Genomic DNA, 14820 nt, shown 5'->3' on the forward strand with positions numbered 1-14820 from the left:
TTACAGTTGTGCACAGCTCTACCCAAAGGCAGTTTGTTTGTTGTAAATAAGGGTGTGTTTATTCTTTTGCACAATGCTATGAATAAATTAAAATTGTAAAGAGCATTTGCAGTAAACATGTGAAACATACATACTCAGTGTCTTGTACTCAGATACCTTACTAAATGCAGTGATGTCTAGCTTTACTATAGTTTTCAAATGACTATGAAAATAGTATATAGTGCTGTTTGGAGCATTTTCAGGAAGTGTCACCAAAATCGGACTTTTTCTGCATTGCAAAATGTTTTTTGCATTATGACAGAGTAAACATGACAAAGCCATCTTGTTCATAAACAATGGTGTGAGGACTTTTCATCTTGATGACACTGACACATTATTTTTTTGCTTTGGAGGAATGAGCTATACGTTTTGAGCGTAAGTGACACACTTTTGCAGATTATCAACTAGGTTTTGCAATTTGTATACTATTTGTTTTGAGAGATGCATTAACTGTTGTGCAAATGTAAATAGTGTTGTGAGAAATGCAACAAAGCCACTGAGAAAAACTGTATTTGTCATTTATATAGTTTCTCTTTGACTATATTTTTTTATAAAAAATATCTCCTGCCCAAATAACAAATGCTGGGTTATTTAAACCCAAATTGGCTAAAATATGGAGTAACTTAAATATTGCATTAAATTTATTCCTATTAATTCAATAAAAAAATAAGTCCCTATGAAACCCAGAATTCATTTTTTAGAGTGTGGTTGAATGATAATGGAACATTATTTTACCCATAATCTGACAGTTTTTTTATTTTAGTAAAGCTATTTGAAAAGTATACCAGATAGTCAAAGTATACCCTTTATTTGCTTTGAACATTTTATATGTACTGTGTATAAAATCGCTTTTAAAAATATGATTATTTGTGGATGCCAACATGGAGTCTCGTCTTTAACCCATTCTATTACAATACACTGTAAAAAGTTAGGTCAACTTAACAGTTGTAAGTTAAAATGGGTTTACTCACTTTTTAAGTAAAGTACTTGGTTTTCAAGGTGTAATAATAAAAAAATCTTGACATTTTATCAGCAATAGCTTAATCACTCACTCAAAAAAAAAATTGCTGCTTGTTCAAACTACTTATTAAAATGAGCTGAATCAACACAATTCTTCAGTTTTTTGACAGACAACTTAATTGTTTTATGATGTTTTATATCTGTGACAGACAGACAAACACTCAGACAGACAGACCTGTTCAGTTTTTTCCCCAATCTCTGTTTAACTGAGAGAAGATTTTTTTTCAACACATTTCTAAACCTAATAGTTTTAATAACTCATTTCTAATAACTGATTTATTTTATCTTTGTCATGATGACAGTAAATAATATTTAATTAAATATTTTTGAAGACGCTTCTATACAGCTTAAAGTGACATTTAAAGGCTTATCTAGGTTAATTAGGGTAACTAGGCAGGTTAGGGTCATTAGGCAAGTCATTGTATAACGATGGTTCTGTAGATTATCGGGGAAAAATAGCTTAAAAGGGCTAATAATTTTGTCCTTAAAATGGTTTTAAAAAATGTAAACCTGCTTTTACCCTAGCCAAAATAAAACAAATCAGACTTTCTCCAGAAGAAAAAATATTATCAGACATACTGTGAAAATTTCCTTGCTCTGTTAAACATCATTTAGGAAATATTAAAAAAAGAAAAAGAAATCAAAGGGGGGCTAATAATTCTGACTTCAACTGTGGATGGATGGATGGATAGATAGATAGATAGATAGATAGATAGATAGATAGATAGATAGATAGATAGATAGATAGATAGATAGATAGATAGATAGATAGATAGATAGATAGATAGATAGATAGATAGGACTGAGAAAGATAGACAGACAGATAAAAGGATAGATAGAATCTGAATCAACACAATTCTTCGTTTTTTCGACAGACAACCTAATTGTTTTATTTTCAATCAACTTAAATTGGTAAAAAAAAAAATAATAATAATTAGTTAACTTAATTTGTGTTAGGAGAACATGAAGGAATTGAGTGGAACCCAGAATGTTTTGTAGTGCTCGGCTTATTCTTAATTGTTTTTAACGCTGTACTGTTCTTCTACATGCTGATTTTTCCTTAATCGGGTAACTCTAGATAACCTTGATTGATTTCTCTTCCCAGCATCCATCGGAGGCAGAGGTCAAGATTACTGTAGGAGGAGAAGATCTGATTCTACAGCTCCAGAGAAACGAGTGAGTCTTACAGCATATAACCGTGTCCATTCAGTTTTACTCTACTGTAGCCACGTATCGCTTTACCAACCAACAGGAGGTGATATATTTGCAATGAAACGCTGCTCATAGCTTTGCACCAAAAATAGACGCCCTGGTGGTTTCCCTTTTCGTTCTGGCGCAAGCAGATGGAGATGTGTTGATAGAGAGCGTCAGCGCCACATCGGCATTAAACCATATGGGAGTGACATTTGGTACATCTGCTCCGGTACACAGGAAGTTGAGCGGGCCACGTGTCTCCCCTGGGGTGTTCGCTAACTTCATTAGTGAGCATGATAGGAGGTTGGAATCGACTGATTAGTTCTGGCTTTGAAAAATGTTAGTGGCAGGACCTCCTGCATTACTGTTCAGTGAAGGGGTTAGGACTGCACCATATTGAAATATTTTTTTTTTCAATATTTTACTCTGATATACAGTTGAAACCAGAAGTTTACATACACTGTATAAAAAGGCACATAACCATTTAAAAAAGACAGATGTTAATGTGACTAAACTTTTTCTCTTTTAGGTAAGTTAGGATTATCACATGTTTCTGTTAAGCCTAATAGCAGAATAATGAGAGAGATATGTTTTGAGAAATTGTTAGAACTTTTCTTGAAAGTCAAGTTTACTTACAATAAGGTTATTCTGCCTCTGAAAAAGCTCAGATGATGGTGTCAAGGTTTTGGAAGTTTCTGATTGGCTAATTAACAACATTTGAGGTAATTGGAAGCACAGCTGTAGAATAGTATTTAAGGAAAACCTCAAACACACTGCTTCCCTGTGTGACAACATGGGAAAATCAACAAGCCAGAATCATCAAAAAAGCCAGATTACAATTTGCTAAATTACACTGGGAAAAAGATTATTTTTAGAGACATGTGCTGTGGTCTGATGGAGCTAAGATTAAACTGTTTGGCCATAATGACCAGTGTTACATTTGGACGACAAAGGGAAAAGCTTACAAGCCTAGGAACACCACCCCAACTGTGAAGTATGGGGGCGGCAGCATCATGTTGTGGGGCTGTTTTGCTGCAGGAGGGACTGGTCCACTTCACAGCATAGATGACATCATGAAGAAAGAACATTATGTAGAAATACTGAAGCAACATCTCAAGACATCAGCCAGGAAATTAAAACTTGGCCACAAACGGGTCCTCCAAACAGACCATGACCCTAGGCACACTGCCAAATTAGTTAAAATGTGCTTTAAGGACAACAGAGTGAATGTTTTGCAATGGCCATCACAAAGCCCTGAGCTCAATCCTATAGAAAATTTGTGGGCAAAGTTGAAAAAGCTTGTGTGAGAAAGACCACAAATCTGACTCAGTTATACCAATTCTGTCCGGAGGAATGGGCCAAAATTCCTTCAAACTGTTGTGAGAAGTTTGTGGAAAGACACCCAAAACATTTAAACAAAAGTTATACAGTTTAAAAGGAAAGGCAAAAATAAAACACCAAGGAAATGTGTGTAAACTTTTGACTGCCTAGAAATTATTAAAAATTTCTCAAAAAAATTCTCTCATTAATTTGGCATTTAGCAAATGTAAATCATCTAGGTAATCCTAACAGACCTAAAATAGTAAACGTTTAGTATGATTTACCATCAGACATTTAAAAAAATGGTTTGGTCCTTTTTTTAGAGTGTATGTAAACTTCTGGTTTCAACTTTTGCAATATGAATACAATAGAGTGGAGGAACTATGACATCACTTGTAGGCTAATCGGCTGCTAGCATAAAACTGGTTCCCTCGATAAAATCCCTATGGGATTTTTCCAGAGGCTTTTCGAAGATTACAAATAATAAGCTCTGTGTTCAAACACAGTTCATTACAATTGCACGTTTTGTCCAGCCGTATAATTCTCACTCAAAAATATGACTTACTTTTAATCATTATTCGGGTAGCACACATATTCTGCATGCCTTCGGCAGATGATTTGAAATGAGCCATTATAATTTAGATTAATCTAGATTTATTCCAAGATTACAGTGAGATTAATCTAGATTTTAAAAATTATTCTATTCTCACCTATATATATATATATATATATATATATATATATATATATATATGTTACCAGGACTGGGGTGGAGTGACAGGAGACCACAGGAGGTAAGATCCACTATGCAGTTTATTCAATAGTCAGGCAAGCAATGGTCATCAGGAGCAAACAGGTATATACAGGCAGTCCAGAATCGTAGTCGATATAAACAGGCAGAAGGTCAAAAGGCAGGCGGCTTAACAGGATAACTGGGATACAAGGCTAAGATCGAAACACGGAGAAACGAGACAGGGAAACGCGTTGTAATGTTACTGGGAGAACAAGACTCGGCCCACTGGTGGCGTGAGAGGGTGGCTTATGAATGGGATGTAATCAGTCTGTGAACAAGGCTCAGCTGGTGTTTGCAATCAGGATACATGAGTGAGCAGGCGTGCGTGTTTGGGAGCAATGCATGTATGAATGTGTAGTCCTGGGGAATGCGGAAATGAAGTCCTGACTTCGTGTGAGAACCAGCGATCCTCTGGGGAGCGATCGCTGGTTGTGACAATATATATATATATATTTATATATATATATATATATATATATATATATATATATATATATATATATATATATATATATAGGTGAGAATAGATATATAGGATATATATAGGAATAAATATATAGGAATATATATATATATATATATATATATATATATATATATATATATATATATATATATAGTTAGTTATTTATGTAATGTATGTAATGTTATGTTAAAAAAAATTCATGTTATATTTTAATGTTTAACAGAGTGGATGATTAATATGTGCAGGACTAATCAGTTATTCCATTTAACAGCTTCTTTAGTCATCCCATATCTACCATTAACAAGGTTCAAATGTGGATCATTTTGACACTTACCACAACGTGTTTTTTCAGGTTGGAGCTGTAGTTCATGTAAATGTTGCAACGTCAGTTTGATGTACAGCGTGCATCGCATTATCAAACTAACGTTATTGTTGGTATAATCTTTGAGTAAAAACATAGACTGAACTTGAGTCCGCGGGTGACCTGGTTCGTTAAACTCACTGCACAGACAGCATGACCGCAGTATAGACTCGCATGTCTTCCTCGACTTCAGCCATCATTCCAACATATGCGCACACTCTAACTGCAAGCAGGAGACGCGTCTCTATAGTAACCTCTCGCGACACCACCTTTCCAGTGCAGTGCCTTGCGATATTTGCAAATAAGCCATATGAATCATATTTATTATCATTTGACAGTAACGGAGGAACTACGGCAAATGTAGAGAAGTAAGAGTACTGATTTTTCTCTAATAATTTACTTGAGTAAAAGTACATTTTTAAATGTGCTCAAAACGTACTCGTTACCAACCCGGGCTCATGGTGGAAACGTAGCCCTGCGGACATTTCTGCGGACCGCGAGATACGTCCCGGGAGGTACGTATTCAAGCGTTTTGTTTTTTTTCGCTGATCCGCGAGAGGCTGCTGTGCGCGCTTTTTTGCGTCTCGGGCGCCTCTCGGGAGCGCGCGCCGTTCGCGCTCGCGCTGTTCTCGCGTAAAAAGCCGCCGGATCGGCCGCCCCGGCCGCCCTCCTCTTCCTCCTCCTCCTTCCCTAAACCCGAACGACGCTTTGAAAAAGCCGTCCAGAAAAAAAAAAAAAGCAAAAGCCCTCGTCTTCGATTTCGACCACGTTTTCGGATCCCGCCGCTTCTTCACCCTTATTTTTCGGATTCTCTTTTTCGTCTTACCTGATTTCCGGAACCGCTGTTACCTGGACTCGATCCCGGTCGTCGTCCCCGCGGCCAGCTCCTCCTCCTCCGGGGCCTCCACTCTGCAGACGCAACGCTGTGAGCTAAGCGGACAAACTGGTTGCATCGGGAAAGCCCTCCACTCGGAGGCGAGCCGTCGGCCGGCGAGCGCGAAGAGAAGGAGCAGAGCGGCGCCACACGGCCCTGCAGCGCTCGCTCGAAAAAAACTAAACGCGTCCGAGCGTACCTCCAGCCACGTAAATCACGGTCTCCAGAAACGTCTGCGGGGCTACGTTTCCAGAATGAGCTTGAGTTGCTCGTTACCCAACAGATTTACTCAGGTAAATGTAACGAAGTATATGTAATTCTCTACTACCCACCTTTGTTTAGCAACTATAGTGAGATGAGTTCCAGCGGTATATCCTTGGTGAACTGTCCAACATGAGCTTAGAGCTTGGAGTACGCTTAGAGAGATGCTAGAGTGTGTGTGGTCACGTGATGTGTGTTTTCAGCAGTATAGTGTGGACGGAGATCTTTTCCGAAACGCTAGGTGAAACACCAGTGTGGATGTACATCGTTTTCATTCTCCAACGCCAATTTGAAACTAAGACGTATTAGTGTAAACGGGGCCTATGTAGTTTGAACAAACAGCAATCGTCCTTCGAGTGCATGCGTAGAATATCAAAAGGCAGCTGTGAATCTGTAGTCAGAGGCCGTCATCCAGGATAGATCCATCACAGTCTGAAGGAGGAAAAGCTTATGTGTGTGTGTGTTTGGGTGCGTGTGTGTGTTTTGGCCCAGACTCCTGGCTTTTATACTAATGAACGTTTGCCCTCATGGATCCAGAGATGGTGATTGGGTTTAGATGCAGACTGGGCACTGCTGATTCAGGTCTTTGGGACAGACAGGAGACCATTCAAGGAGAGATCATTCAGACCTCAAGTTTACCAAAGTAGCAGTGAAATCTCAGCTGATTCTCTCGAGTCATTCTCATTGCACTGGTATGCATTAGCATAATTCATGAAAGACTTTGCAGAATGTCCGCTGACCTGCCAGTGTAGTTTCTTTCACCTCATTCCTCTTGTGTTTCTATGGTCTTTCTCTCTGGAGGACTATCAAGGGAAACATTAGTCTGTGGGTTGACGCCGTTGTCCTCCATAATGCCTTCTGTCCAAATGCTCATCAAAATGATAAATTAAGGGATGAGGTTACTAGTGGCAGGGCCGGATTAACCAATAGGCCTCATAGGCACAGGCCCAGGGGCCCGTGCGCACTAGGGGCCCCTGCGAGGGGGGAGAAAAAAAGACAATTTCGGAGTGTCTTTTTAGGCTAATTGCAAATAGCGCATCTAGTTGGAATAAGATGATTGCCTGATTGATAGAGCTGTGTAGCATTACAGTCGCAGTGGCGCATCTTGTAAGGCGCACAGCCTCATCTTTTGACGCGTTTGATCATCAATTCTGTTCGAATCCACCATCAGCTGAACTCGTGCTACTTTTTTTCCTCCCCATTACATATCAGATTGGAAATATATTTATTTTTAACAGGAAGGAAACATTTTTTTAAAATAATACAAATTGTGATATAAAGTCACAAGTGTCTCGTGGGTATTTAATAATGTTTAGCCTTATTATAGGTGCCTCCCTCTCTGCAAAAACGATATTGCTCAGACAACTGTATTTCCTCTGAGCAAAAAAAATCGCGATCACATATTAATATTATTATTATATTTAAATTGCCTTTCTTTCTTTAACTAAACAGAATGCTGTAATTGGTCAAGCGCGGAAACGTCAGTTTTGTAATAACCCGCACTAAACTGAGCGGACTTTAGTGTAACGTTATATCTGTCATAGATCAAAAATGAGTGGACAAGTGGATTTAGCAAACGCGAGAGAAAGAGGAGAGGAGGCATCTTTATTGAGGCATTTTCATACACACTATCTTTAAACAGACCCGTGATCAGGAGAATGAGGGTACAGAAGAAGACGTTAACTTTAAATGATGAGTAGCTAGCATTAACCAGGCGGAGGAGGCTTACGGCAGCGCAGACTGGATTCATCATGTGAGAGACAGACAGAAAAGGAGAGAGAGAGGGAGAGAGAGAGAGAGAAAGGCCCAGAAGAGGAGAGAGACGGGAGAGAAGAGGTATAGTGTGTGTGATTTTGGATACTTTTAGGTTTATAATCAAGTCTTCATCACGAGAAGAGTAGAGAAAATACAAGGAGAGGAGGAGAGAGACAGTAAATCAGTGTTTGTATTATGAAAGACTCAGATCCATAGAAATGTATTAGAGAAGCATTGTGCGTTATATGCCATGGCAATAATATGCTTTATAAGTTTGTAAAAGCAATACATTAAAATACCCTTAAAAAAAGAAAGAAAAAAAAATAGTTTTATTAGTATTTTTATTCAATGCTTTGAAAAATAAGTTAAATCTTTGTAGATTATAAATACATATGTACTATATATCATTTATTTAAATATGTGGGCAACAAATTATAGATTCATTTTATTTAAAAATTATTATATTATTCTTATTTTTTAAATTCAACTATAGGGGTGCGGCCAGGTAGGGGGCCTTACTAGACAATGTGCCCAGGGGCCCCTGAGTTCTTAATCCGGGCCTGACTAGTGGTGATTTATTTATAGTAATCAGGAAATTTGCAGTGGTTGCAATCATGTTGCTTATATGAACTGAGCAGATATATTCAATTAGTGCAATTGTTGATAAACTTCTGAAGTTTTCTAACAGCAGAGCAGACACAATATGAGGAAATTTTGTGTAAAATGAGGAAATTTTGTACAATTCTTCTAAATGTTCCAATTTCAAAGCCAATAACCAGAGTTAAAGGCAAATTTATATGTCTTCCTGTGAAATATTTCCCAAGTGCTTTTTAACCCCATGGGCTCGAAGACTGAGTATACGCGTTTTGACCTGTGGTGTCGTCAAACTGCTGAAATTAACTTGAATTACACTTTCAGTTTTGATCACACAGATAAGATCAATACATCAATCGAATCTGTTATGCGTCTACTTTTTGTTGTGTACACTCACAACAACAACAAACGTGTGCAGGGCCAAAGTGGGACTCCTTTTCAGCCCTGGAGTTTCAAGCATTAGACCGGCCCACCTCAGTCTCAGTTCACGACTGACTATATTAAAATAAGCCAATTTCCAATTCAGTTTCTAATTACACCATCACGTCTTATTCAAGAAAACAGCTGCTTTAGAACTTCAAATGTTCAACAACCTTACAGTTTTATATGTCTTAACAATAAAAAATGAAAAAAAATAAAAAGAATTACTCAGGTGAGGATCGAAAATGGATTGTCGATGTCGTAACGCAACAAGCTGACCACTGGACCACAATGGCGCTGTTACATGTGTGTGGCCGGAATGATAGTTACATCATCATTACCCTGCAGGCTGCATTTTGTTCATGGGGCTGTGAGACAATAAATAAGAAGAGCGGAGCTGCGGCAAAATAATTAATAAAAAGAGTGAGGCTATGGTCAAATAAATGAATAAATGAAAAAAAAGTGTGACTGCTGAGAGTGCAAGCAGCTAGAAATACCGACCCTCGTGGCCAAAAAATGGATCGGCCCACCAGGAACTCTCCCGGCCCTCCCGATTGGCCAATCCGGGCCTGAACGTGTGTGCTTTTGCAAAATAAGGAAAACAAACAGTGTGGGCATTTTCTCTCTTCTCTCTCCGTAAACTGCTTTTAGAAGCGCTTCAGTAAAATGGGCTGAAACTCCGCAGAAACAAAACACACACAGATGAGACATGTATCTCTAGAAAGCTTGAAGTGTCTGCTTTTAAATGCAGCTATGCATGTTGAAAGCAAACATTGCTTGATAAAGTAATCAGTATGAAACCAACGCTATGTCTAGTTTCTCAGTCTGATCTCATTAGTTTTAATGCAACCATTGTTGCAGGCATTGTTATTACAAGCGTCTGAAAAGAAAAGATTTTTTTCAACTTTTTGCCTTTCTTCTGATGCTGGTTTTATTTCTTTTAGTTTGGCTGGAATAGAAGTGGGTTTATCAAAAAAATATTCAATATTATTGATATTATTAGAAAATTATTATTTTCGGTCCCATTTTGTATTAATTGGCCTTAACTAATATGAACTTACACAGGACTTAATAGTTTGTTACAATGTACTTATTGTGTAAATACATGTATTTACTGTGTACTTAAGCTTGATTAAATACATGTATGTAATTACATCTGTTATTAAATTTTGCAATGACATTTGTAAATACACTGTTGACCATCCATTACACCTTAACGCACCCTTAAACCTACCCATACCACCAAACCTGTCCATAACCCAACCTCTATCCCAACTCAAGAGCACCACAAGTGTTCTCAAATACATCATAAACACAGTAAGTACATTGTATTTATTTTTTGATGGAAGTACATAGTAGTTAAGGACACTTAATATAAAGTGGGACCTTATTTTCTATTGTGTACAGAACAAAGCACCTAATTAGCCAATGCCTAGTTCACATAACCAACACTGTAAAACCCAACAGTCAACTTTATCAAATGAAATGAGTGTAGTTAACTCAAAATTGACTGAAAGCAAATTCTATTAATTTTAAAAGAGTTTTAAACTCCGTGTTGAAGGTACAGTGTAAAAGCTAATCACTTAAGGTAACTCAAACTTTTTGAGGAAACCGATTGGAACAAGTTCAAAAACCAATCCTAATGAGTGCTGTGAACTTTTGAGTAAATTAAGCAATTTGAGCACAGTAAACCCCAATAAATGAAGAGAACTCAAACCAACCGAGTACTGTAAAACCCAGTAAGTTAAGCCAACTCATTGTTTGAGGAAACTGATTGCTACAAACCATTTTAGATAAAAATCTAATGCATATGAGTACTGTGAACTTTCTCCATTTAAGTTAAAGTGAGGTATTTAATGAGCTCATTACCTTCAACACTGAGTTCAAAACTCTTTTCAAATGATTAGCATTACCTTTCAGTCAATTTTGAGTTAACTTCACTCATTTCATTTGATAAAGTGGACTGTTGGATGGTACAGTGTAGTGACTTAATTAAATACCTCATTACTTCAACTTAAATGGAGTAAGTTCACAGTACTCATATAGATTAGATTTTTAACTCAAATGGTTCATTTGCATTAAAGGCACAGGCAACAAAACTGCTCAAATTTTCAATATACAAAAAGGTATAATAAATAATTTGATGGGTATTTTGAGGTAAAGCTTTAATCTTGAAAAGGGGGTAATTTAGATGTCCTTTAAGTGAGGTCAACTATTAATTTTATTATGGTGTAGGATTTATTGGGTTGAGAAAGTAGGGTCAGCATTGATCTTGAGTTAACACTGTAAAAATGTAATGACAAAAAGTCAAGACAAAATTTTTTTTATGTTTCTTTAACTTAAATTAACAAGTTAAGCAGGTTTCAACAAAATGTTGACGAAGTTACACAAAGTTTAGCTTAATATTTTTAAATTAAGGCAGCAAGAATTTTTTAACGATATAGGTGCAGAGTCTAAGGCCTGGTTTATACTTCTGCGTCAAGTGACCGGCGTAACTCACGGCGCAGGCAACGCGCGCACTGTCTCTGTTGGTCTGCATTAACACTTCCGAAACACTAGTTGGCAGTGAGGTGTAAATGTTCCTCTGTGTCGAGTTTCTTCGCTTCTGTTTTGCTTTTCCTGAACACTTCCTGGATGTACAAGTGGCTCAAACTCGCTCTTTTTGAGGCAGGAACCGGCGGACGTGCAACAACTTTAACTATGAGGTAAACACAAAACAAAACTTTCCATCCAGAGCTCATTCACGGGACTCCACACTTGTAAACAATCGCTCGCGCCTTTCGCGCGGCTCTCGGTCCCGCCCAGACTCGTCAGCGCTACCAAGCCGACCAATCACAGAGCTTGTGCTCACGTTGTTGCGACGTGTAGTTACATTTTTTGAGAGGTGCACGTCAGTGACGGCGATGGCTACGGCGAAGGGCTATGCGTCAGCGCCGTAGCTTACGCCGGCGTTTGACGCAGAAGTATAAATCAGCCTTAAAGCGCAAAAGCATTAAGGGCATATCCAAATCCACTTTTACTATTTTAAGGACGGAAAAATTCAGTTTGCAGCGTGGCACATGGTCTAACAGAGTTAGAACTTAATGAGTTACGGGTGTGTTTTGAGCTGTGGCACATTTGCTATTTAAATGGCGACTTTGTAAGTGGATAAACTGAATGGAAAACTGAACACTTCACTAGCAAGAAAATTCCTCCATTCAGCCTCTTTACTTTCTCTTTACTCTTTTATTTTTGTGGATGAGGAAATGGTGTTGTACGCACTTCACTGAAGACATCCATCAGCCTGTATCATTCATTTTATTTGTAAAGCGCAAAGATTTGCCCTGTGTGTCGTACACTATTCTGTAGCTATTGTTTATTTTCTCCTCCATGCGCTGGCTTGTTTTACTTTCAGATGACCCCTTTGGGAGGCTGGCTATGGCTGTCATTTAGAGGGCAGAGTGTTCTCTGACAGGCTTTCAGGCTCTTGTACAGACCCATAAAAGCCCCTCCATCATGCCGATGGCCGAGGCAATGCCCCCAATTACATCATCCTCTCCTCCAGCCCGTCTCCTCTCCTCTTTTCACCCCTTCCAATCCCCCTCAGTGCGCTCGCCACGGCCTTATTTCATCTTTCTCTCCCCCTCCTAGAGTGATGTCATTTGATATGAGGAGAAATGCGGCCCGCTGACCCTCACGACGCAGCTTGTCTGTACTGAAATGAGCTCTTTGTTTCTGCTGCTGCCAGACGGCCGTGTCTCAAACACACAGCTCTTCATCACTGCATCTGTCTGGCCGCTTGCCAAAACCTTTTAGTGCTCCGTGAGTCGAAAATCATCCCTGTCCATTCTTTGTGGGGGTAATGCGTTTATATGTTGTAAAGAAGTAGGGAGAAAGAAAGTTTATTTGCAGGAGACTCAATTTGCACAGAAATCTGATTTGCATATAGCTGCATTGCTGCAATTGCATTTGTTGTGCTACTTTTTTGTGCAGCACGTTTCTTAATGTTAATCTAACATTGACAAGTGTCAGCTAATATAGTGCATCAACCAACTCACATCTTATTTTAATTACTATTTCTTACGTTTGTTGACATTGAGGGTAGGACACAAACAGGATATTGATTATCCCAGTGAAATTTACACCACTATAAAATAAGATAAGAGATAAAATAACAACTATAAGTATGTACTAAAGATACACTTTAAAAAATCTTGATATAAAAACATGGAAACTGTCATTTTTACACCTGATTTTATAAAATGTTACATTATTGAAAGAAAAGAATGATACAGCGGTAGCGTGACCATCACACACTTCTCATCACACACTTCTCAGAGCTCACCAGAACTGAACTAAGCTCCCATACATACTTGTTTACATCTAAAAGGTAAAACAACCACAAAAAAAGTCCTCTTAAGGGGGACATTTATACACAATGCATATCAAACATCAGGCGACCGTTACAATATCATAATAATTTACCTTGAAAAAAACACAGCAATCACTAATCTACCAGACTGCTGTTGGGTTTGCGATAAGGAGGGATGAGGCTGAGTCCAGCTTTCTATTCGCAGCTTCTTTTTGATTCTATCTGGTCCACCTTAAAAACCACGAGGCTTTCGTTTTTCAGCGTTTTATTTGCGCTCAAGAAAACACACTAAGCAAAGGCTTATTATGCGCTCCTGGCGCCATCTTGTGGATAGACATTGTCAACCGTCTTTGTCCGCCGACGAGCTCTCTCAGAAATTTTAAATATTTTAAAATAGGCACTATTCTTATAAATAAACTGCATAGTTGCAATCTAAACAACTCCATTCTAGACTAAAAACGCTTCAGAAGTACATTTTGTTGTCTAACAATAATAATATTTGGCAAACTATAGCATCTCTGCTTGTTGCTGACTGTATGTGGGCGGAGTAATACACAGAGGTGAAGGGTGAAGATGCCTTTGTGTGATGTTACTGGCAAAATATTGCACGGCTATCAGCCAATCAGATTCAAGAACCAGACAGAACTGTTGTATATATATGAGCAATATCCCACTCTACACCATAACTTTTTAATCCAGATAGATGGGGCAACCATTACTGCATCCAAAATGGTGAAAAGCCTTGGAGTAAGGATTGATGACCAACTAAACTTCTCTGACCACATTTCTAGAACTGCTCGATCGTGCAGATTCGCACTCTATAACATCAGAAAGATCCGACCCTTCTTATCTGAACATGCAGCTCAACTCCTTGTTTAAGCTCTTGTTCTCTCCAGACTGGATTATTGCAACTTTCTACTAGTCGGGCTTCCAGCTAGCTCTATCAAGCCTCTTTAGCTGCTCCAGAACGCAGCAGCACAAGTGGTCTTCAATGAACCTAAAAGAGCACATGTCACTCCGCTGCTCATCCGTTTGCACTGGCTGCCAGTTGCTGCTCGCATCAAATTCAAAGCTCTGATGTTTGCCTACAAAGCGACTTTTGGCTTTGCTCCTTCTTATCTGCTCTCACTTCTGCAGATCTATGTGCTGTGAATGAACGTCGCCTCGTGGTTCCATCCCAAAGAAGGAAGAAATCACTTTCCCGAACACTCACGATCAATCTGCCCAGTTGGTGGAATGAACTCCCTAACTGCATCAGAACGGCAGAGTCACTCGCTGTTTTCAAGAAATGACTAAAAACTCAACTATTTAGTCTGCAATTGCCTCTTTGGATATACCACTAACTGTACTCAAAAAAAAAAAAAAAAAAAAA

The 14820-nt window shown here is 38.5% G+C and overlaps 1 protein-coding gene across 4 annotated transcripts in view; it reads left to right on the forward strand.

Annotated features, from left to right (window-relative positions):
• adam19b (ADAM metallopeptidase domain 19b) overlaps positions 1–14820 on the forward strand; it is a 248503-nt gene that overhangs the window by 1760 nt on the left and 231923 nt on the right. For 3 of the 4 annotated variants that reach the window (XR_012390178.1, XM_694823.10, XM_068213295.1), the window contains exon 3: positions 2165–2235. Coding sequence is in view for 2 of the 4 variants with exons in the window: in XM_694823.10 (XP_699915.6) it covers positions 2165–2235 (71 nt within the window). In the remaining 2 variants the exon portion in view is untranslated. Of the gene's footprint in view, positions 1–2164; positions 2236–7953; positions 8165–14820 lie in introns of those variants that run through there. The other variant, XM_073922485.1, reaches the window with a different exon arrangement.

This window comes from Danio rerio, chromosome 14, assembly GCF_049306965.1.
Source record: "Danio rerio strain Tuebingen ecotype United States chromosome 14, GRCz12tu, whole genome shotgun sequence".
NCBI lineage: Eukaryota > Metazoa > Chordata > Actinopteri > Cypriniformes > Danionidae > Danio > Danio rerio.